The 23,960-nt window shown below is 35.9% G+C and overlaps 1 protein-coding gene across 3 annotated transcripts in view; it reads left to right on the forward strand.

The window, feature by feature from the left end:
- The window catches only part of CEP162 (centrosomal protein 162), a 106,594-nt gene that overhangs the window by 23,406 nt on the left and 59,228 nt on the right, over nt 1-23,960 (forward strand). For all 3 annotated transcript variants that reach the window (XM_020969919.2, XM_020969920.2, XM_020969921.2), the window contains exons 4-9: nt 7,042-7,185; nt 7,627-7,807; nt 11,772-11,839; nt 13,129-13,253; nt 18,138-18,168; nt 18,582-18,698. In XM_020969919.2, the coding sequence (XP_020825578.1) occupies nt 7,042-7,185; nt 7,627-7,807; nt 11,772-11,839; nt 13,129-13,253; nt 18,138-18,168; nt 18,582-18,698 (666 nt within the window). The remainder of the gene's footprint in view (nt 1-7,041; nt 7,186-7,626; nt 7,808-11,771; nt 11,840-13,128; nt 13,254-18,137; nt 18,169-18,581; nt 18,699-23,960) is intronic.

The following is a 23,960-nucleotide window of genomic DNA, read 5'->3' on the forward strand; positions in this document are numbered from 1 at the left end:
AATTGTTCAGAAACAATAGTATCACATGATTTACAACCACATAGCAATGTCACCTGAGCTGATGATTCCTAGATCTACTTATCCAACCCTAAGCTTTCTCCTAAGCTCGGGACTCTCAACTCCAGTTGCCTTTTGCACATCTGATATATGGGCTATCCTGTGGACATCTTAAATTCAACATGTCTAGTCTATGGGGAATCCCTCTTCCATTTGGATCCCACACAGGACAGGCATCATAAAAGTGCTAAACACCTTTGGTGAACATATGTCTCCCATTTTTATACATCAAAGTTATCTCTGTTTAACAACAGATGATAAGGTATCTTTGATGGAGCCATATATTTGTGTGTATACATATGTTAAAATAATGGGCCTGTACACCATGTGTGTATATGTGGTTCTATCAGAGATGATATATGTATGTATAGAGTGTTTATGCATATATTAAATGTGTGTGTAATATATATGCACAAATGTATAGGAAATACCTTATTAGAGGAGAGCCTTGAAGAAAACATTTTGTTTATCAGATCAAGCGCTTTTTTATCATTGTCTTAATTATTACTCATTTTGTTTGAAATTGTATATGTGTGTGTGTGTGTATACATACACATATATGTATGTATATATCAAGCATATTACCAGGGTAAACAATTTACAGAATGAGTGTGGATTAGAGATATATGACTTTTATTGTTTTAGCAGGGCATAAATGATTTTTATCTCCATTTAATTGAAAAAGTGAATTGTAGCATACACAATATTTAGTTTTTCTTTTTTATATATTATATAATATATAATTATACAATTTTATATATCACATATGTCATATTTATATATTAATGGATATTGTTTATATGTGTATATGGATTTTAAACTTGTATTGCTGTGTATTACATATTCAGAAAGAAAACACTAAAATGAATGATTATGCAGTTGTAATGCATATAGTATTGTATATTTTAAAATATCAATTGAATGAAAGAAAACTGTCTGTAGAAGATGTATAGATACATAAACACGTATACTGATAGATAAAACTAGAAGGATAGTAAAAAGCAAAAGATGGACGATAATAAGGATTTTTTTTAAAACAAAATCTTTTCTCTTTTACTGACTATGGCACAATTGCATTTGTGCATTACAATCCCCAATGTACTACACAAGGCACTAATATGGGAAGAGTCCCTAGACTAGACCCATTATAAACAGAGGTGGTCCATGATAAAGGCAGTGCAGTTTTCAAAGTGTTGACGAATCTATTGTCAAGAATACCTGAAAAAGAGGAGGATGAGGATAATGACTGCTTTGAAAAACAAATAAACAAACAAAAAACCAAAGATAGGTCAGATGAGGGGGAAAGGATCCATATGTACCAAAATATTTATAGCAGCACTTTTCTTACAGCAGAACTGAAAACAAAGTGGATAGTCACCAAATGAATAAATTATGGTAAAATAGGGAAGGCTGCACTAGATAGGCCCTTCCACCTCTAGTCAATGTGCCCGTGTATCCAAAGTATGGAAACCTTAAAGTGTTATATAATCGTCAGCTTTTATGCATCCAAGCACATCACATTAGAAACACTTCAGCAGAGGCCTACTGCACAAAACTATCTTAGAGTGGGAAGAATGCTTGATTTGGAATTTAATTCCAGCTGAGTTACTAATTAGCTACATGACCTTGGGCAAGCCACCTTACCTTTCTATACTTTAGTTATCTCATCCATAAAATATGGAGATTAGCAAAAAGAGCTTTGTGATGCCTTTTGTCACTCACATTCTCTGATTCTGATGTATATCACCCCAGAATATCCTGGTCTGGTCCATTTGCAGCACTGCTTCTTGAAGAAGAAGCCTGTCTGTCTCTGGAGCACTGAGATTCAATATTCCTTTGTTTTTGGCTTGCTGCATCGTTTTAGAACAGTCTTTTGACCTCCTACACTTACTTTGAACTCTCTTCTCTGCAGGTATTTGATTATTCATTCCAATACTGTGAAATTGGCCATAGTCTATGAATAAAATAAGCCATTTTGAAAAGTCTGTGAGTTTCCTTTTCCTTAAAGTAGCAAGTATAAAAACTTGACACCATATCATTACAGAAACTAGGGAAAAGCAAGTACTGTTGTGTAGCACTTTAATAAGTTCTTCATTTAGTAATTGTTGCTAAATTAAAAACTTGGGAACATTGGTAGCATAGTTAGATTTACTTTGGCGTGTCTTCACAGATTTTAAACAGACTTAAAAATCACCTGTGTATAGAGCACTAGCCAACTGAAATTAGAAATTTTGGATGTAATTGTGTATTTTATTTATAAGCATTAGGGTGTTTAAGAGCATTTTAGCCATTGTAGAGTAAGGATATTTCCAACTTTTAAAACTTTAAAAATTAGAAAACATACTGAAATTGGTCTGTGGGTCTCTTTTCTTTTTTTTCACTCCTTGTGTTGGGTATTAGGTCATTGTTTATCTCATAAGTAGAAAATGTACAGTATTTCCTTTTATTTGTTGAGATTAGTTGTTTTTTGTTGTTGTAGTTGTTTTTTTGTATAATGTAGAAATTCCTTTTTACATGTCAAATAGCTTTCTTTTGTAAGTCTCCCAGCCCATTTCTATTCCTATACCCTCAGTAGTTAATTTTTGGAGTGTTTAACTACCTTTTCTACCAGAGTTGTTTAAGACCCTTACTGAAAAGATAAATCAGGGATAACTATTCATATTACAGGAGACTTTTTGGATTTACAAAAGTCCCTAGAAGCTTCTTTTAAATACTATTTTTTAATATATTTAAAACATGATTTGCTTTTTTAAATTTTCATCTGCATAGTTTTGAAAGAATTTATGTATTGTGTAAAGTTAACATTAAGATTCTTACTGCATGATTAGATAATTTTGAACTTGAAAAAAAGCTGAATAATATAGATGATAACTTAGATAAATGTATAATGATTGGTAGAAACTAGTGACATGCTGACCATCAGAATTTTCAGCCAAATTCTTCCTGGAATGTCTTATGGAAACATCTGTCTCTTAGTTTCTGAATCTTGTCTGTGAAAATATTGATATAAATTCATTTCAGATGTCTTCCTGACAAATAGCTGATACTTAAATAGTAGTTTTCTTTTCTTTTTTTCTTGTCAAAGTGGGAGAAGGAATAATTTTAGTACATAACCACAGTTCCCAGGTAACATTGTTTGAGGGGTTGGGGCATACAAGGAATAAATTAAGGCACTGGATATCTCATGAGGGGTGGGGCCATGAACTAAATGTAAACTTCATCTAGATCACATTTCTGCCTAGGTGTAGCTGTTTTCTTTACCTTGCTATCTTCTGAACTCAGCTATGTAGAAAAAAGGCATAGGAAATCTTATAGATATGTGAACAGTTACACTACAAGGATGTGCCATATACCACTAAGTATATTAAAAATATCTGTCCTGGTGATTACAGACTCTGTTGTTGTTAAATCACCATATAAAGCTTTACCAGCACTGTACAAAAGACACCATCCTATAAAGTTATGGGTGAGCATAAGAGCAAAGAGGGCTCCACCAAGAAATGTTTAATAAAGATTCTGCAAAATAGAAAAATGCATTGTTATATTCAGACAGGGCACATGAACATCCTGTTTTAACACTTTTTTTTTAAGAGGCCCTCTATAAATAGGATTCTTGGGCTGCTGACTGAAAGAAACCTCAAATTAAACCCACCAAGAAATACCTTGGTTAAACTATAAGACTTTACTGTTTAAGATATATGTTTGTATGTGTATATGTATTTATACATATGTGTGTATATTTGTGTATACACACATGCACATTTATGTATGTGTTGGGTAACCAAGAGAAAGTTTATCTTCAGAGACAATAAATTCTAATAGTTCAGTATTGGTACTTTTCGTTGAGAAACCGGAGAATAAATTGGATTCTTATACAGGAGAAGGGAGGAATATAAGTCATTCTTTCAAAAAGAAACAAGAGATGAGCATCAGGGTATTTAACATGCAAGTACACCAAACAAATGAGACACTTAGAAGGTGAACAAATACAGTAAACAAGAATGGACTAAGCAGCATAATCCTCTCATGCTTCTAAGAAAAGACAAGGTTATTTTTTTTAATTTCATTTGTGAAACTAAGGTCAGAAAGGCAAACTAGGCTAGTCAAAGCAACAAGACACCCTGAGGGAAAGACAGGAGTCTCTCTTTAACATTCATTTATTCAAAGCAGGAAGAATTGAATTAGTGAGTGTATCACAGCTCACAATCCGTGTTGCCTCATAACTGAAGGAGTATTTTGGGTTTGGGGAAGTTCAGAAGAAAGTTGCTTGGGCTGGAGGAGGTGAGGAAGGAGAATCAGGAGGCAATACAACTTAATATCAAGAAGAAAAGAATGATTTTATCTCTTTTTTCCATCTCTGGAACTCTGGGAAAAAGAAGAGAGCGCTGGGTGTGAAGGGGCAGAGGACCCTGAAACAGGAGTCAGATGCCACCAGAGGCAGTGAAAGACTTGAGACATATCAAGTATATATATTCCCCTGGAGGTAGGGATGTGCAACACAAGCCTTACTTTGGGTTGCTTCAAGGATGAGAACAGACCTCAGGGATTTCTTAAAACTATAATGTACTGCCTTAGCTTCCTAAGGGAGTCTTTTGAGTGCATGGACATGGGGATCCACAATTGGATTTATGATCTTAGGATGGAGAGGGATGCAATTGGATTGGGGGGGGGGTCCTGTGACACAAAGATAATAATTAACTTCCACCATACCGCACTCCTTCCTGCAGGAATTATGTCTGTGAGTAAGGCTTATTAAAGTGTCTTTTGAGAGAGACAGCCAGCCAGAGTGTTATTGCACTGATGTATGAGCCGGATAGAGGAGGGAGGAAGGGTTGTTTTTCAAAATTCTTATGCTGTATGAGGAACGTACAGAAAGTAAAAAATAGAATGTGTAAGCAGAAGTTAACTTCCACATCATTTTAGAAGGGCTTAACGGAGTAAATATAGGGATGAAATAAAATAACATTCCTTTGAAAAAAGCCCCACAAATGAATGTAACTCAAGATATTAGATGATGGAATGTTATAGGGAAGATTTAAAGCTACAATTCACGTGGACCTAGTGCTAACTGGGGAAAAGAGGGAGGTTATTAAAGAAAATGTGAATGGGTTAAACTCTCCAACAAAACAAAAAGAATGGTAAAATAGGATTTTTACTTATTGCATAATTTAAATTTTTTCCTCAAAATGATTGACCATTTCAATTCTACCAGCCATAAATTTTCTATTTTTTCAGGGTCCCTCCATCATTGAATTTTTCCATCTTTGCCAAATTGGTTGGTGTGAAGTGATACTTCTGAGATATTTTAATTTGCATTTTACTTAAGACCAATTTTGAATTGGATTGTTGTTGACAATTCGTGTTTCTCTTGTGAAAATTATTCATCTTCTTTAGCCACTTATCCGGGATTGACTCTTAATTTTATAGATTTGTTTAAGTTGCTGGTAGATTTTGGTTGTCCGATTTTTAGCAGAGATGTTTAATGAGAAGATTTTTTTCCCAGTCTTTATGCTTTCTTTTCTAACTGCACTGATTTTACTTTTTTAAATTTTTATTTTTATATAATCATGCTCCTCTGTTTTGTCTTTTATAATATTATCTGTGCCAAAACCAAAAGAAGAATATTGAGGTTTATTGTTAAACATAAAACATGTCTCTTTCTTTTTAATTATTCCACAAGATATTCATAGTAATGATGTATATATATTGTAATGGGGGTTGGGGGGAAGGGGAGAGAAGAGAGAAGAAAATAGCATTTTGACCAGCAGTAATTTCAATCTAATGTTATATTCTGGCCACAAGCTTTATTTATTTTGATAATTGCAATCTCCACAACCAGACTAAATCTGTTTTACACACATACACACACGCGCGCATCTAGGTGGCACCTGTGGATAGAGTGCTGGGCCTGGAGTCAGGAAGACTCATCTTCCTGAGTTCAGATATATGTAGAGAAAAATGGTATCTTTAAAAATAATATTTTTCACGTCTGTTCTTGATATGACATTTACACTGATAAAAGATGTATTTTGTTCTGTTATAGTCCTTTATTATAAATAATATTTATCATCTGGCTTACTTCTGGCTTCTTTCTGTACTGGTTTATAATCCCAAAGACCATTGAACACAATTGATGTAAGTCTAGCCCAAGTTCTTTAAAAATAGTAAGTACAAGTACAAAGAGGTCAGGGCAGAAAGTCTTTCTTAAACTGTCATAGCATATTGATTAAATGCTTGTGATTCAGTAAATCAGAAGCATTCATTCTGAAAATGAAATATAGACATGGATATATAGTAAGTACAGGGAATATCATGGCAAATGTTTTCATTTTCCTTTTTGAACTTTCTCATTACTGTGGGTACTTCCTTCATTGGTACAGTTTGCAACCCCTCAGTGTTCTCATCCTAGGTGCTATTGTGCATTCCCTTCCAAAAGTACTCCATAGAATATCTACCCAATGCCTTGGAAATTTTCACTTAGGGTCTTCTAATGTTTTGGGTACCATCATAGCATTCTATGGGTTATTCTACTTTCTTGCTGCATAGCTGGCCCAACTCCTTTTTCAATTATATATTTCACAAATGTCTTTTATATAATGAGTATTCTTTGATAATATGCTAATGGCTGCTTATGTTTATCATGAGAAAGCACCATTACTCTTTGTTTTACCTGTGATTTTGACTCTTTGGAGATTGTGATTTTCCATGCTACATAACTACAAATCACAACCAGCATACTGCAATTACTTTTTCAATACAGTCTTTAAAAGAAGCTGTATTTTGAGTGAGTAATGAAATTTTATGGTTAGACTTTTTTCTTAGTGAGTTTTGATGGAGTATCACATAACTGCTTTGCTAGTTTGCAATCTTTTTCATGGCTTCAACACTAAATTTTATTGTAGCAATTGTTTATTAAAATATTCCATTTTGCCCTAAAGCCCTTTCTGATCATAAATATTCAAGTGTCTTTATCCTCATTCCTAGGAGTACTTGGAACAAATGTAAACTTTTTGAAATCACAAAAGATTTCCCAGCCTGTTGTTGAGATGGAAGAAGTTACTGGCAAAGTGTACCTCTGCAAGAGCAGTGGCACTTCTGTGATAAGCAGAGACAGTTTAGAAACAAATGGTAAGATAGAAGTTTTTGCAGGGTTTTTTGGAGGGTGGGTTAGGGTGGACAGGGTTTGGAGGAATGGAGTTTGAGATTAGTTGATTAATTACAGTTATTAAAACTATATTTACATTTTGAAGAATGGATTAATCTGGGAATATTTTGGAACCTCTTCCCCTGGAAAGCTTTAATTGAATGAGCTATTTGCCTAAAATGATTTAGTAAACTTCCTTGAGCTTTAGATGAGCTCTGTGGAGCCCTTATGCCCCAATATGTGATTCATAAATTTCTCATCTATGATATGGTGAGAGTGAGATAGATAGTAGAGAAGAGAAAATTAGGTAGAAAGAGTTTTGGTTATTTTTACAGTTTTCATAACTTTTTATGTGGGTATGTTTATTATTGAAATAAATTTACTAAAACTTTTTGTGCATTGTTAAACATTTCTTTCTAATTTAGATTCAGTTGTTGCTTCTGGGCCTAATCTTGGCATTTTGGGATTGGATACTTTAGAAGAACAAGAAGAAAAGGAAAGATTTTTTGCCATACTTGAAAAAGGCCTAACATCAACCATTGATTATTCAAAATTAAATAAGGAATTGGATTCTAATGAGTCTACAAAATTAAAAGATTTACTCAGGTAATGTCAAATTATGTCTAACAAGGAAATGTAAATGTACTGTTTTTACAGTGTATTACTGAAGATAGGTATATACATTGAAGAAGCCAAAGTTTTGCTCACACTTGAAAAACAGAAATTAAGATCATTACTCAGTTCTTGCTCAATATATGAAGGACTCTTCTTGTCTGTTAAGTAGAATAGAAAGTTGCCTATGTTGTATCAGTGGAGAGGCATTAGAAAGGCCATCCTGCTCTACATACTTCTCAAGCTCATCTGAAATTTCACTGGCTAACGTGAAGCTTTCCATTCCTTTGAGTAAAGTATTCTTCATTCCAAAGCACTTTTTATTTGAAGAAAATATAGTAGAGTATGGCATTAAATCACTAAAACATTATTGTGAATTAGTTTATTGGACCCACTTTCCATAGTGAGAGGCAACATGGAGTTCCTGGGTATCATTATAACAGCAATGAACAATCCAAAAAGAAGACAGAAAAAGAAAGTGGTATTTAAGGTGAGGAATATAATAAACGATGTTTCATGTACTGCTGACTGCTCAGAGGATATTGAAAAAGATTTTCAGGAAAGCAAGAAAACAGTTTTGGAGGAGGTGCCATCATTTAGTTCAGTAACTAAATTTGATGAAATATATCTATGTCATAATGTATTGGAAATCATTTATCTGAACTTCTGTCATTCTCAGTTTTATAAGAAAGAAGCAAGTGATTCAAAATCAAGATAATTTGTAGGAACTTTAAAAAATATACTTATACTTCAGATTGTAGGTTATACATCTCCTGAGGTTAATACCTACATAGACCATTGTTTCATATTATCTGTTAATTGAAACGGCAGTTTGGTATCATGGATAGAATTCTGGACCTGTTCTCAGGAAAACGTAGCTTCAGATTCCATTTCAGACACTTCTCACTAGAAGCTGTTTTTTTCTACTTTATAGGTTTATCAAAGGCCATGGTGCCATTGAAATCTTATGCTCTTTTTGGCATGTTTATGTGTATCCTAGAAAAATCAGGCACCAGCATTAAATTTGTTAAAATTTCAGATATGTTACATTAGTACTATAAGAAATGTTGATATTACCAGGAAACCAAGTCCAGGGTACAGTCAATGAAAATACAGACAATAGTTAATCTAGTAAATAATGAACACCATATATAACTCAGTTTTTAATAAACTGGAAATGAAATGTTCTTGCCAAGTACTCTTAAAGATGTATACACTAGATAAGTACCAAGAACTCTGGTTTCTATTGTACTATCTCCCTTCAAATAACTATTTTCTATCAAAAATAGAAATTTAATTTTGTTTAGGATTGAAAGATTAGAAAATAATATTATATATTATATATTATATATATCATTATACATCAGAACACACTGTTCTAGCTACAAGATACATTTAAGCTAAAAACATAGTGCTTTTAACCTAAATAAGAAGAAATGTAACATTACTGTTTGTTTGTTTTTAAACAAAATTGAAGAAATGGCCAGAAAAATATAAATCCTCACCAAAATATGACCATTTTATTTTTTTTCCCCTGACATTATAAAATTGTGGTAGGGATGACAAAATGAATGAAGGAAAATTAGTAGAGAGATGGTAAGATCTTAGGAGAGATAGTAAGAAACAGGAGACTGGCTGTACCATCCTCTGACTATAATGATTCTGGTTCAGATTATGTTGATTTTGCCACCACCTTCCTGCCTGCCTGGAGTCTTGCATCCTGGGAAATGCAACTCTCCATGGACTTGAGAAAGACGTAATTGATTGGCTGTCATAAACAAAAGTGACATACTGTTTCATGGGGTGCACTATATTTGATATGATTAGGGCCTGCCTGAAATCCTTTTGCGCTTTTAGTGGATCTGTGATTTTTGGTCCATGTTTAGCTTCCACCCTAGGATTAGCTTGACATCTAATATGTAACCATGGGTATTCTCCAGGTCTCTGACCTGGGCCCTTTTCTCTTCTTCCTCCATGCTCTTTCAGTTGTGATCTCATCATCTTTCATAGATTCAATTGTTATTTCTGTGCTGATGATACTGAAATCTGCTTATCTAGCTGTAACCTCTCAGCTGACCTCCAACTGCCTATTAGGTATCACTAATTGGATGTCCTGTAGACATCTTAAACTCAACATATCTAAAACTGAATTCATTATCTTTCCTCCCAAATCCTCATGCCTCTCAGACTTCCCCATTACTGTCAAGGGCACCACCATCCTCTCAGTCTCCCAACCTCAGTGTCACCTTCAATACCACACTTTCTCTAATCTCCCCCCCCACCCCGCCATATCCAATCTATTGCCAAAGCCTGTTGATTTTGCCTTCATAACATCTCTTGTATAGGCCCACTTTTGTCCTCTGATACTGCCCCTACTCTAGTGCAGGTCCTTATCACTTTACTTCTGGACAATAGCCTACTGGTGAGTCAGCCTGTCTCGAGTCTCTCCCCACTCCAGACCATCCTCCATTTGTCTGTCAGAATGATCTTCCTTGAGTGCAGGCCTGACCATGTAACACCATCTACTCAGTAAACTCTAGTATTTCCAAGCCAGGAGTCAGGAAGATCTGAGTTCAAATATGACCTCAGACAGTTACTAGCTATGTGAACTTGGGCAAGTCATTTAACCCTCTTTGCTTCAGTTCCTCATCTATAAAATGAGCTGGAGAAGGAAATGGCAAACCATTCAAATATCTTTGCCAAGAAAACCCCAAATGGGGTCGTGAAGAGTCAGACGCGACTGAAAACATCTAAACAACAAATTTCCCTGTTACTTCCAGGATCAAATATCAAATCTTTTATTTGATGTTCAGAGCCATTCATAGTCTGACCCCCTCCTACCTTTCCAGTCTTCTCACACCTTTCACACACACATCTTCCTCAAACAAGACACTTCATTTCATCCCCCGGCATTTTCAGTGGCTGTCTGTCCCCCATGCCTGGAATGCTCTCCCTCCTCAATTCAGCCTCCTGGATTCCATGGCTTCTCTCAAGTCCTAACCAAAATCCCAACTTCTACAGGAAGTCTTTTACAGTCCCTCCTAATTATAGTGCCCTCCCTCTGTTCATTATTTATTTGTGCTTGTGTATAGCTTGTTTATAACTAGTTGTTTGTATGTTGCCTCCCCCATTATATTGTGAGCTTCTTGAGGGTAAGAACTGTCTTTTTCCTTTCTTTGTATTCCCAGTGCTTAGCACAGAGCCTGACTAAGCATTTAATAAATATCTGTCCTCATTATTCACCCCATATTTATTAAGCACTTTCACTGTTCTAAGTATTGATTGGAGTTCTAAGATTCCAAATGTTTATGACTGTTTCTTAAGTTTTCTTGGGTTAGCCTCTCCTGAAATTGATGCAGATAATTACAAAATTCTGTATTAGTTAGAGATCCATTGTATCTCCTTACTGGAAGCAGGTACTATTTATTCCTGTGCTTTTATTGATAGATGAAGTTTTTAAAAAAAGCATTGTAGAGGGGAGACTCTTCCTTGGTTCTCTTTGTATCTGTCTGACCATTCCTTGGTGTCCTTTGCTGTACATGGTTTCTGCAGTGAACTAATCCCACCTCTTAAAATCCTTAGCTTCCTTCAGAACTCAGCTCAAGTACCACCTCCCCTAAGGGGCCTGATCCTCGCCAATTGCTGGCCCTTCCTCTTGTCTTCCCCCTTAGAGTGAAGCTCCTTGAGGACAGGGACTGTTTCTGTTTAAAAACAAACCCTTTTTTTTGTCTTTGTATGCCCACTGTTTAGTACATAATAATCATTTAATAAATAATTGATAGTTCTCTCCCTGTTCTGAAACATTCTCCACCAGTCTCCAAAGCTCTAGCTTCTGTTTTAATACAAGAATGCTTAGGGAAATTAATGGTTTTAGAGATAACATAAATATGCCTAGAATTTTGCCTTGATAACAGTATAGTTCAAATGTAATCCGAATTAACATAAATGTTTTATATAGAAATGAAACCAAAATGGAATCAACTGAAGATGAAAATGAGGATGATTCTAAACATGAGGAAATAGCAGGTAATTCCATGTTGGTCTTAAAGCAATATTGTTAAAGATGTAACATGAACTACATTTTACAGTTAACAGAAAGAGACATTGTAAGATGAGAGTGCCATGAGTTAAAAGGAAAATCAGTGTGGCTTTGTGGAAGAAGCTTTGAATTGTAGGGAGGTGGCTGCTAACAAACTGTTACACAAATCATTTAAAATACCCAAATACTGTAGTCTCATCTCAACAGTGGATATACTAAGACTGAAAAATTAGTTACCTTATTGCCACAAAATAATCTTGAGTCTGCTCAGGCAATTCAGTACGCAAAAGGGCACAGCTGTCAGAAAGTAAGTAGCACAACTGGCAAAGGGTGTAGGTGGGCAAGCAGGAGACACCTCCATAACTGAAGGGATGAGATGATGCCAACAGAACAGATGTACAGCACTAGCAACCAAGGAACTCCTGAAACAAGCAAGATCCTGGTCTTGCCGGTAGCTTTTGTGCCCTTTTTCTAGGATAACAGCCAATCTTAGGGCAAAATTAGTCCAGTGCCCACAGGGTGAATGAGTGTACCTATTTGGAAAGGGAGGGGGGAAAGAAAGTGGGAGCTAAAGACAGATCTTCAATGAAGCCTTGGCCGCTATGATTCTATGGGTTTTTTTTTCTTGAACCATGAGCAATATAATATCTTCCCTAAGTATAACAGCATATTTTAAACTTCTTGTTTTGGGGGATTTCGGTCCCAGATTTTTATTTTATTCATATAGGGAACTTTGATGAAGAAAATCCCTCAACTACTATGCTATGCTGCCTCTCATATAAAAGAATTCTGTTTAAAAGAAAATAGTATTAAATTATTTTGGTTAAATTTTCAGAGTTCAATTCCTATTTGGGTTTTTATTAATTTACCTTCTTGTGCTCACTGAAATATGAACCGTTATCCAAATTAGCACTATAATAATTTATTACAACATAAACCATTAAAGAGTTATGTTGGTTTTTTAAAAAGATTTCACTGTTTATTTTCTGTCACTATATTTCAAGTATCACAAGATTTGTTCAGAGTTAATTTTCAGGTAACTTTTCTAAAAGAAAAAAAAGATGTCTTCAAAGAGAACCCTTTTGTTTTAAATTCCAAAATATAAAAATAGTTGTGAGAATTGAGACATTCTCATTAGGGCAAATTTAATCTAAATTACCTTCATGTTGGCTTTGGAATTGTGCTTCATTTTATTTGGAAGCCCACATAACATTTTACTGGAATTTAAAATTTTTGAAATAGTTTTCTTCTGTGTATGTTTTTCTTTTTCCTTCAGAAAATTACAGTGATGATTTTGAAGATGATGGAGATGTTGATGTATTGTCGTCACCTACTGAAAAGGAAGAAAATCAAAACAAGCAAAATCCCAAATCTTTGGAAGAGATAAATGCTCCAGCCAAGGTATGCCTCTGTTGAGTATTTAATAGTTTCTAATCTTGCCTTTGAGTTTTAGAATGTTGAAATGTTCATATCCTTAGCTCCCCAAGTCAGTTCATGGTTCTTTAATGTCTGGAAAACATCTTCAGAAATTTAGAATGAAGTTATTACTAAGTATCTGTGATTCATCAGCATAAGGAATTTATGCTAATGGAAACCCCCCAGAAGACAGATATAACTTTTAGTGACTGAGTTGATAGTTCCTAAACAAGTTTACACTGTTAATAACTGTCAAAGGTAGACTTGAACCCAGGTCATCCAGACTCAAGAACCGTATTCTCTCTAAACCTCTTCAGGTTCTAAAGTTAAGCTTGTGTAATTGAAAATGTAAGAGTTGGGGATGGAGAGAAGGAAGGAGGTAGAGAATTTGGAACTGAAAATAAAGGTGAATTTCTTTTAAAAAAATGTAAATAAAATTTATATTGCAAATCTACTAAAAGCATATTAATTTTTTTTGCAAAGCCAGTCAGTCCTTTTAGAGCACAAAAACAAATTCTTCCCAACCCCCCTCTTCCCAGCCTCAGGTATTTATAGTGGTAAGGAAAAGGGCATACTGGAATATGCTTGGCAAAAGCAATGGGTTAAATTCTTCTCATTCCCAAAGGAGGTCCCTGATGCTACTTCTTCTACCCCACCTCTCTCATCTATTCCCAGTTCTCCTCAGTAGCTGATAAGATGAAGCAATGATTATTAAACTATTACTTGATGTTTATGTTCCAAATTTTGTTTTAGGTAACAAATATTACTGTAGTAATAATAATAGATTGAATTTATGTCTAGCACTTTAAGGATTAAAAAATGTATTGCCAGTAATAATAGTTCTATGAAACAGGTAGTACAAATAATCTTCTTCTTGTTGTCCCCATTTTGAATTGAGCAAACTGAGGCTTGGAGGGATTGAGTGATTTACAAGGGGTTACATAGTAAGTATGAACTCTGGGATTTGAAACAAAGATTCTTTATGTAAATTCCATACTCTTTCTACTACATCACTTTACGTACATAGGAAAAGCCCTGTTCCACTGCATTTTGTAGCTGCATTCTGGAACTTTTGCAGAGGAGTTTTTTCACATGCCTGTGAAGAGCAGGGACACTTCCTCCCTGTCCCCATTCCCCCCCATCCCTATCCCCTTCCCCATCGGCCACACCGCCTCAGTTTGTTTCCTTCTCTGTAAAATTAGGATAATTCTTGTGCTTATCCATTATGGGGATCAAATTAAGTTATGTAGGTAAAGCACTTTAAAATGATAAAATACTCTAACAATGTAAGTTATTCTAAATGATACCTTCCATATACGGAATATAAAACTTGTTCAGAGGCAGTGGTAATTCTGAGGAGAGATTTCAACTCTGACCTTTCCTAACTCTACTCATTGTAGAACATCTGACCTCCTTGTTAATAGCCTCACCTTTCAGAAGGTAGAGAAAATAACTAAAGGAATTAGTATTCTGGACTCAGTTCTTACCTGCAATAATTTATAAAGAATTTGGCTATGTGGTTTCATGGATAGAGCACTGGATTTGGAATCAAAGAACTTGAGTTCAGATCCTGGCTCTGATAATAATTACCTGTTTAACCTTGGTAGAGTCACATAAAGGCCTGTGAGCTTTCTTCATCTATAAAATGAGACCATTGGACTAGTTTACCTCTAAAGTCCCCTCCAGCTCAAAATGTGTAATCCCATATGTGGCAACAGGAATCTTGGGAGAAAATAACCCTCTTATCTTGGTTTACAATAGAAAAGAAATGAAATTATCTGAATTGTCACACAGATACCCTGGACTTAATAAAGCTGACATTGTAAATGTCGAAGCAAAAATGGATGAAATAATTTTAACTGAGAACTCAGCATGAAGAATGGGAGATTCTGAAGCATTAAATCTTAACTATGTAAAAGTATAGGAGTTCAATGAGGAAAAAAAAGTGGGAAACATCAAAAGGAACCAAAGTTGTTGTACAGGGATAACTTCAAAATAGAAAATAGGAGGTTCAAAATATGAAAAAAGGAACACAATCAAGAACAAGTACAAGAGAATATCATTAACCTCTAAGAATGGTTCTAAGAAGGCAAAAAATCAGAATGAATGAGATTTGTGAAAAAAGCTAAAAGTAACAAAAAGTATTTTTTATGTGTGGAGTGTGTTTCCCACATAGGTAAGAATAAGGCCACTGCTAAGGGAAGGTAGTTTTTGTTTTATAATAAGAATTTTTTGCCAGTTAGCAAGCATTTATTTTCTCTCCTACTTCCTCCCTCCTCTGCTGAAAAAAAAAAAAAGGAAGGGAAGACTCTTATTACAGATACGCATAGTCAGGTGGAAAAAAATTTTTTTTTCCATATTGGTCATGGGAAAAATGTGTGTCTTATTCAGCGTGTTTAGACCATCACCTCTCAGGAGGTAAGATACCATTCATTCATCCTCTAAAATGATGGTTGGTCATTGTGTTAATCAGAGTTCATAAGTTTTTCAAAGTTAGTTTTTATAATGTTTAGTCCTTATATAAGTTATTTTGGTTCTGCTCACTTCATTCTGCATCAGTTCACATGAGTCCTGTCATGCATCTCTGAATCTGATGCGTTCATCATTTCTAACAATGTAGTAATATTCCTTTACATTCATATGCCATACTTTGTTCGGTCATTCTTCTATTTGACTGAAGACATATTACCCAAGTGCCTTTTACTCTAACCTTGAAGGAAAGAGGCTAATGAGAAAGAGTCAGTAGCGAAAGTCTGGCCAGCATCAATTGGGAAACAAGTTATGGTATATGAATGTGATGGAATACTATTGTACTGTAGGAAATGATGAAGGGGATGGTTCCAGAAAAACCTGGGGAAGATTTATGTGAATTGATGCTACGTAAAGTAAGCAAAACCAGGAGAACGATCTACGTAGTAATTGCAGTAGTATAAAGATAATCAGCTGTGAAAAACCTAGTAACTCTGATCAGTACAAAAGATTCACCGCAACTCCAAAGGACTTATCATATAAAATGCTATCCACTTCCAGGGAGAGAACTGTTAGACTCGGAGGGCAGAATGAAGATTATTTTTTTCCTCTATTTTTCTTTCCTGGAAGATATGGTTAATGCAGAAATATGTTTTCATGACTTCATATGCATGACAGATATCATATTTCTTCCCTTCTCAATAGGTGTGGGAGGGGCTGAAGGAAGAAAATGTGGAACTGAAAATAAAAGTTAATTTTTTTTAAAAAGTATGAGCAGACCAGAAGCAAAAGGTGATCCAATGCAAAAGATGTTAGTGTAGGGCCATTGGCTATAATCAGTCCCAAGCCACCCATTGTAAAAAAAAGAGAAAGCTATAGAGCATATAATTACCCCTCTTAAAGTTTATTAAATGAATCTTCCTTGCTTTCTCAGTGGCTAATTCCCATTCCCAGGGACCATCCAGGAATCAAGCGTTTGAGAGTATTCTTTTTAGCACATGCCAGCATGCTGGCCCCTCCTCATACATGTTCCATAAGTTCCCAGTTCAAATCAGGGAGGCTCCCCTGATTATCATCATCACATATATAAAGGGCTTTACCAACATAAAAATGCTATGTACTTGTCAATTTATTATAATACTTGGAATGGAAAAGGTGATAATTTCACTCTGTTCTGGATTGGTCCCGCTACATACATAGTATCGTCTTCACCTTTTGCACATCAAATTCTTTTAGGAGAAACTAACAGAGGAAGGTTCAAAATAAGGTGACCACAGTGGTAAAATCACTGCAATTTGTATCCTGTGAAAAATGTTTGGAAAAAAAAGATTTATTTTTCCTGAAGAAGATGAAAGGAAGAAGTGATAGTTGTTTTCAATTATTTGAAGGGCTGTCATGAAGAAGAGGGAAACAGATTGGTTCTGTGTTATTTGATAAGTCTGATTATCATTGAGTAGGAAAGATAGAAAGAAATTTTGATACGACATAAGGAAGAACTTTTCTATTATGATTTAGAGTGGAATGCTCTATCCCAGAAGATAGTGAATGCCCTTTCACTGAAGGTAATGTCATCTGTCAGCTATGATGTAAGTAGGGAGGCTCTCTCAGTGGGAAGCTAGACTAAAATAGACTTCTAAGGTCCTTTCCTACTCCATGTTCTGTGATACTTGGCTATGATATAGCATCCTGTGCCTTTTTTTTTTCAGTATGATAGAGTAAAAAGAATAATTAATTTTGCAAGCCAAGAGAAATGGGTTCTAGTCCAGCTCTTCTACTAACTTATTGAATGACTTTGGACAAATGACTTCTTTACTTTGTGCTTCGCTTTCCTCATCTGAAAATGAGAGTATTGGGGGGCACCTAGGTGGCACAGTGAATAGAGCTCTAGCTTTGGAGGCAGGAGGACCTGAGTTCAATTCCAGCCTCAGACACTTAACACTTACTAGCTGTGAGACCCTGGGCAAGTCACTTAACCCCAATTGCATCACCAAAAAAGAAAAAAAAAGAGTATTGGACTAGATCTGAATGTCGATGATTCATCATGCAAGCCTTATCATTGTCCAGTCTCTTTAGTATATAGCCTGCTAGTCTAACTAGAATATAACCATATTCAATTTGAGATAATTATATTTTAGATGCTTTTATTCCTTTGGGCTCTAATCGTGCCTTTTATATGGTACTAGTCTAGTTTATATATTGAAGAGGAAAATATTTAAAATATTTTTAACTATCATAGCATTCCTATAACAATAGGTACAAATTCATTCATATTCTAAAAAGCAGAAAAAAGGTTTTCCAAGTTGTTCAGGTGTTGATATGAATGTTAGTAATTTTGTGCTAGTTTTAAGTTTACATTTTTAATTTGCAATTTTAATTTACACTTTTTCTCTTTTAACTTAGAAAGAAGAGAAAACTGGCATGTTAGCCAATGGTGAGTAGCTTTTATGTTCTAAGGTTATAATTGGGCAATAAGGTTTGGCAGAGCTACAAATAAAACATCAAAGAAAAACTAGTATTCTAATACAAGGAATAAGATTCTGCACATCTTATCAATAATATATTCCTTATAGCTAACTCAAATCTATCTTAATGTAATTTTAAAATAATTTCCAATTTATTAATTTCTTAATAGGAAGAGGGGATCATTATTTTCCCCTCATTCCTGAAATATGAATATATATAACCATGTCAAGTTTGTTAGATATATTATGTATATTTAATCTATCTGTCTATAAGCATTTTCATTCTGTTTAGTATACACAGAATATGTGACCCAAATGCTCTTATTCTTGAGAACCACAAATTGACCTCTTTATTTCATTTTTCCCTCATATATTCTTTTAGTCATGCTGCTGGATTCATTAGATTCAGTTGCAGAAGTGGAATTGGATTCTCAAGATAAAAGAACAACCAAATTACAAGCACAGCCAGAAGTCACTGATAATGAAATGACCAGGACAGGTAAAGATGTTTTTTAAATAGTCTGCTCTCTAAATATGCACCTTTTAAAAAATTGTCATTTTGTGATTGCAGCTTCATCTCTAGAAAAGTATTGCTATCACAACTTTAACTTTAAGGATTTGGTAAGAAATCTGTAGATTTAAGCATTTCAACCATTTAAGTTATAGCTATGGTTTAATTGGACATAGTCATCCTAATTTGCATAATAATGGATGTTATTTGAGTCATTAATATTCTTGACATTGACTTGAGATTGTTTTCTTTGTATGTTGTAGCTCTTCTACTAGTTTAGTGTTTTAGGGTAGAGAAGTAGAGCGATATATTTCTTCTTTATACCTCAGGATCATCAGATTTAGAACTTGAAGGCACACTAGAGAATACTCAGTGAACATCCTAATTTTTTAGATGAGAAAACTGGGGTTCAGAGAAGTTAATAATTTGTCCTAGGAGATATGACAGGGACTGCTGAAGATAACTGTATCAGATCAGATCTAAAAGAATACAGTCTGGAGGAGGAAAAGCCAGGTCAGATCTAAAAGAATACAGTCTGGAGGAGGAAAAGCCTTTCAGGCATGGACAGCTGGAGAAAATGCCCAGAGTTGGAAAATGAAGTATCTTGTTTGTAGGAACTACAAGTAGTTCAGTGTCACTGGACTGAAGAATAAGTGGACAGGGTTGGGGTGGGGGTAATTAAGATATAAGAAAACTGGCAAGGTAGGAAGTAGCTAGGTGAAGAAGGACTTTGAAAGTCAAATAGAATTTTTATTCTTGATTTTGGAAGTGATAGGGAACCATTGGAGTTTACTGAATTGGGTGGGGGATTTAAAGTGGGGTCGAGGGGAGATAGGGTTAGATAGGGAAGATCAGTTTGATATTGATTCAGCTGAATGGAGGCTGGACTGGAGTGTGAAGAAACCTGAGGCGAGGAGACCAACCAGCAAGCTTTTGCAATAGTCTGTGCTACAGGTGATGAGGCCCTTCATCAGGGTGGTAGTAGTTCCAAATAAAAGAAGGGGGGCAAACACAAGAGATAGAAACAAAAGAACTTGACCACTGATCTGACATGGAGGGTGAGAGAATGAGGAGTTTAAGGTGATGCCTAGATTGTGAGCCTGGGTGATTGAGAAGGATGGTAGTACCCTTAACAGCAGTAGAGAAGTTAGGAAGAAGGAAGAGTTTGGTGAAAAGGCCATTAGTTTGAAAGTGACCATTTAGTTCAAAGCTAAAAACAGCACTCCCCTCAACTTTCTCGTTTCCCTCTTGAGAGAAGGAAGACTGTTGAAAGATAAAGGAAAATACTCTCATAAGGGAGATTGTGTGATATTTACCTTTATACACATGGCCTCAGCATATTTTTTTCATCTGATGTAACAGCTTGGCTAGATTCAATTCAACAAATGTTTATTTTTAGTTTTTTTCAATTATCAAGCATTTTTTTCTCTCCCTCCTCTTCTATCCCTGAAGAAAACGAAGCATTTCCATATTAGCCATGTCCAAAAATGCTACATATTCCATCAGCTCTCATCAACAAGCATTTACTAAGCACCTACTATGTGCATGACCCTGGCGATAAAAGGGAAAAGTAGTCTTGCTGCTACATGTGTACAGCTAAGTAAATATCAAGAGAATATTATATATACACACACAACACACACACACACACACACACACACAATTATTTCAATAAAGAGAGACTGCCAAGAGCTGCAAGGATCAGAAATGACCTTATGGTAGATGGTGATGCTTGAGCTAGAATAGATTCATGGTAGTACTATCTTTGAAATTTAGGCCTGTTGCCTTTTGCCTAAGGTTATGTGTGGCTGCAGAAACTAATTGCTGACTTTAGTTCTTTTCACAATAAGAACACATTAAGTCAGGCCTCTGCATAAGGGTTTGGCCAATGTTTACAGGATATATGAGGCAGCATGTTATGGTGGAGAGAACACTGGGTTTGGAGTCAGGACACACCTGGGTTCAGCTCTTGATTCCAGAACTTTCTACTGGTATGACTTTTGGACAAATCACTTCACCTCTCTGACTTTCAATATTTTCTCTGTGAAATGGGGATAATATCTCCTTAGATTATTTTGAGAATTGAATGAGTTAATATACTTAAAGTGAATGTTTTATAAATCTTAAAACACTATATAAATGTCAGCTGTTACTATTATTATTTTGTTGTTATTATTTCTATTATCATCAACACTACTACCAACATTCTATCATGTAGTAAGAGTCATGCCAGTACATTTATTTGTTCTCTCTCTACTTGCTATAGAAAGGTTAGTATGTTTACCAGCAATGTATATTGGCTATCTATAAGATGGGCTACATTCCTAAGGTAACAAATTCAAAGATTGGAAGAACCTTAGAGCTCCATCTAATGTAATCCCCCCTTTACAGATGTCTGAGGCCCAGAGGAAACTGAGGTCCAAGGAGGTGACATTTCCCAAGGTCACACTGTAGGTCACCAGTCCAGGATTTGAACCCATATGATGTAAATCCAGTATTTCTACTCTACTGTGGGAGCTTGCTCCTAAGATTTAACATTTATATTAGAAGACAGAGAAGCCCTTTTGAAATATGTATTTTAAATTTAATATGAAACTGTGAGCACTGAACATGGAGTCATGGGAACTGAGTTTGAATCACTCCTGCTGCTGATTTATCGGTGTGACTTTAAGCAAGTGACTTAATCTCTGTGGGCTGCAGTTTCTTCATCCATAAAATAAGGTGGTTAGCCTAGATGAACTCAAGGTCCCATCTTTGACCTTAAGATCCCTATGATAAGTATTACATGAAGTACAAATCTCTGACTTAGGATAGTTTCTTCTCACTCAAGGCTGCTCTGGACAGCAACCAGGCTGTCAAGGGCTAATAGTGCCATTTGTTGGTAATCATGGAGAACTGTGTGATCCCAAATCTCTTCTCTGGTGCCTGTTTTCTTCCCTTAGTCTGGAAGGCTATATTTGTTTTATTTCTTCTACTCTCTGTCTTTTACTATTTATACTAATTCCACTTCAGGCAGTCTCTCCATGTCCACATTTTTTTTAGCGCTTCTGCCCTACATCTTCCAACATTTACCCATGTACCACTAGAAAAAAACTATCTGTATTTTATTTGTGAGCCAAGAATGACCTTTATTGTAGCTGATAAGCTTAAGAGTAGTGTTTAAACACACATACCACCTACCTTATTTTCCAAAAAATTTTGTTTCCTGCCCCTTTTCCTTTGCATAGGCCTAGAGCATACTCCTTCCTCTCTTCTACCTCTTAAAATTCCTGGCTCTAATCAAAACTCACATCACCTGCTACTTCCTGCAGGAAGCCTTTCTTGGATTCTGATTGCAGCATTCAACTGAAACTGCTCTCTCCAAAGTTAACAGTAACCTCTTATTTGCCATTTCTGATGGTGTTTTCTTGACCTTTGTTCTCTGCAGCTTTTCACACTATTGATCACCCTCTCATCCTAGATAGTCTTTTCTCTCTAGGTTTTCATGACTTTACTCTCTTCCGGTTTTTCTCCTCTCTCTCTTTGGCTGCAGGTCTCATTGATGAACCATGGGTGTCTTCCAAGACTGTTCAGGGCCCTCTTTCCCTTTGTACTGTTTTCCTTGGTCATCTTTTCAGCTTCCATTGGTTTAATGATATCTCTATGCATATAATTCCCAGATATATATAAATCCAGTCCTAAACTCTCCTGAGCTCCAGTGTTCCATCACCATCTTCCTGTTGGACATCTTGAACTAGATAGACATCTCAAACAAAATCTGTCCAAAATAGAACTCATTAGCTTTCCTTCCAAACCCTCTCTTCTTCCTTATTTCTCTGTTATTATTAAGGGCACCATCATCTTCCCAGTTATCCGGCTTGAAACCTGGGTGTCATACTCAATGTCACATTAACACTCATCTCACATATCTGGTCTGTTACCAAGTCTTGTCATTTCTGTCTTTACAGCATCTCTTGTATATGTTCTGTTCTCTTTACTCACATAGCTGGCAGTCTGATATGGGCCCTCCTCCTCACCTCACAAGACTATTGACATAGTATTCTTATTGGTGTCCCTGCCTCAAGTCTCTCCCTGCTCTAATCCATTCTCTACTCAACTATCAAACTGATCTTCCTAAAACGCAGGTCTGACCACACATATCACCTCCCTATTCCATAAATTCCACTGGCTCTCTATTCCCCTGAAGGATCAAATAGAAAATCTTCTCTTTGGCTTTTAAAGTTAATAACCTGGCCCCTTCTTACCTTGCCAGTCTTCTTACTTTTTACCCTCCTCTGTGTACACTACAATTCAGTTACAGAAGCCTTCTTATTCCTCACACAAGATTCCCCCAAGAGTCCTGACACCTTTGCCTGTTCTCTGCCATCCCCTCTGCTTAGAATGTTCTTTCCCTTCAGCTCTTCAGCTTCCTTGGTTTCCTTCAGGACTCAACTCAAATCCCACTTTCTGCAGGAGGACTTTTCTGATCTTGTCGCACCCTCCTCCCCCCACCTGCCGTTCCCTACTAATGCCTTCCTCTCCAAGATTGCTTTCCATCTACTCTGTATATTTTTTGTATCTGCATTTTTTTTGCATGTTTTCTTCCCCCATTAAAATGTGAGCTTGTAGGGACAATTAAAATTTGAGGGCAGGAACTACATTTTTGCCTTTCTTTGTATCCCTAGTGTTGACAGCCATACTACTTTGAACATGCCCAGTCTCCTCTGATCTCTGAAATCTAAGCAGGGATGGGCCTGATTAGTACTTGGATGGGAGACCTCCCGGGAATAATAGATGCTGTAGGCTTTGGGAGCACCTAGGTGACGCAGCGGATAGAATGCTGAGACCAACCAGACTCATCTTCCTGAGTTCAAATCTGACTTCAGACACTTACTGCCACCTGTGTGACTCTGGGCAAGTCACTTAATCCTGTTTTGCCTCAGTTCCTCATCTGTAAAATGAGCTGGAAAAAAGAAATGAAAAATCACTATCTTTGCCAAGAAAACCCCAAATGGGGTCATGAAGAGAACAACAGTATCCCTACTACTTATCCCAAAGCCTAGCACATAGTTAATCCTTGACAGATTCTTGTGGACTTGACTAACTGATCTCCCACCTATTAGCATTTCCTGCTCTAAATTACTTTGTATTTATTTTGTATATATTTTGTATTTACATATCCCTGCTTATGAGATATATAAGCTCCTGCAATAGAAAGTAAACTCCTTATGAGAGGGACTATTTTCATTTTTATATTTGTATCACCAGTGC

This window comes from Phascolarctos cinereus, unplaced genomic scaffold, assembly GCF_003287225.1.
Source record: "Phascolarctos cinereus isolate Bilbo 61053 unplaced genomic scaffold, phaCin_HiC Scaffold_5;HRSCAF=322, whole genome shotgun sequence".
Lineage (NCBI taxonomy): Eukaryota > Metazoa > Chordata > Mammalia > Diprotodontia > Phascolarctidae > Phascolarctos > Phascolarctos cinereus.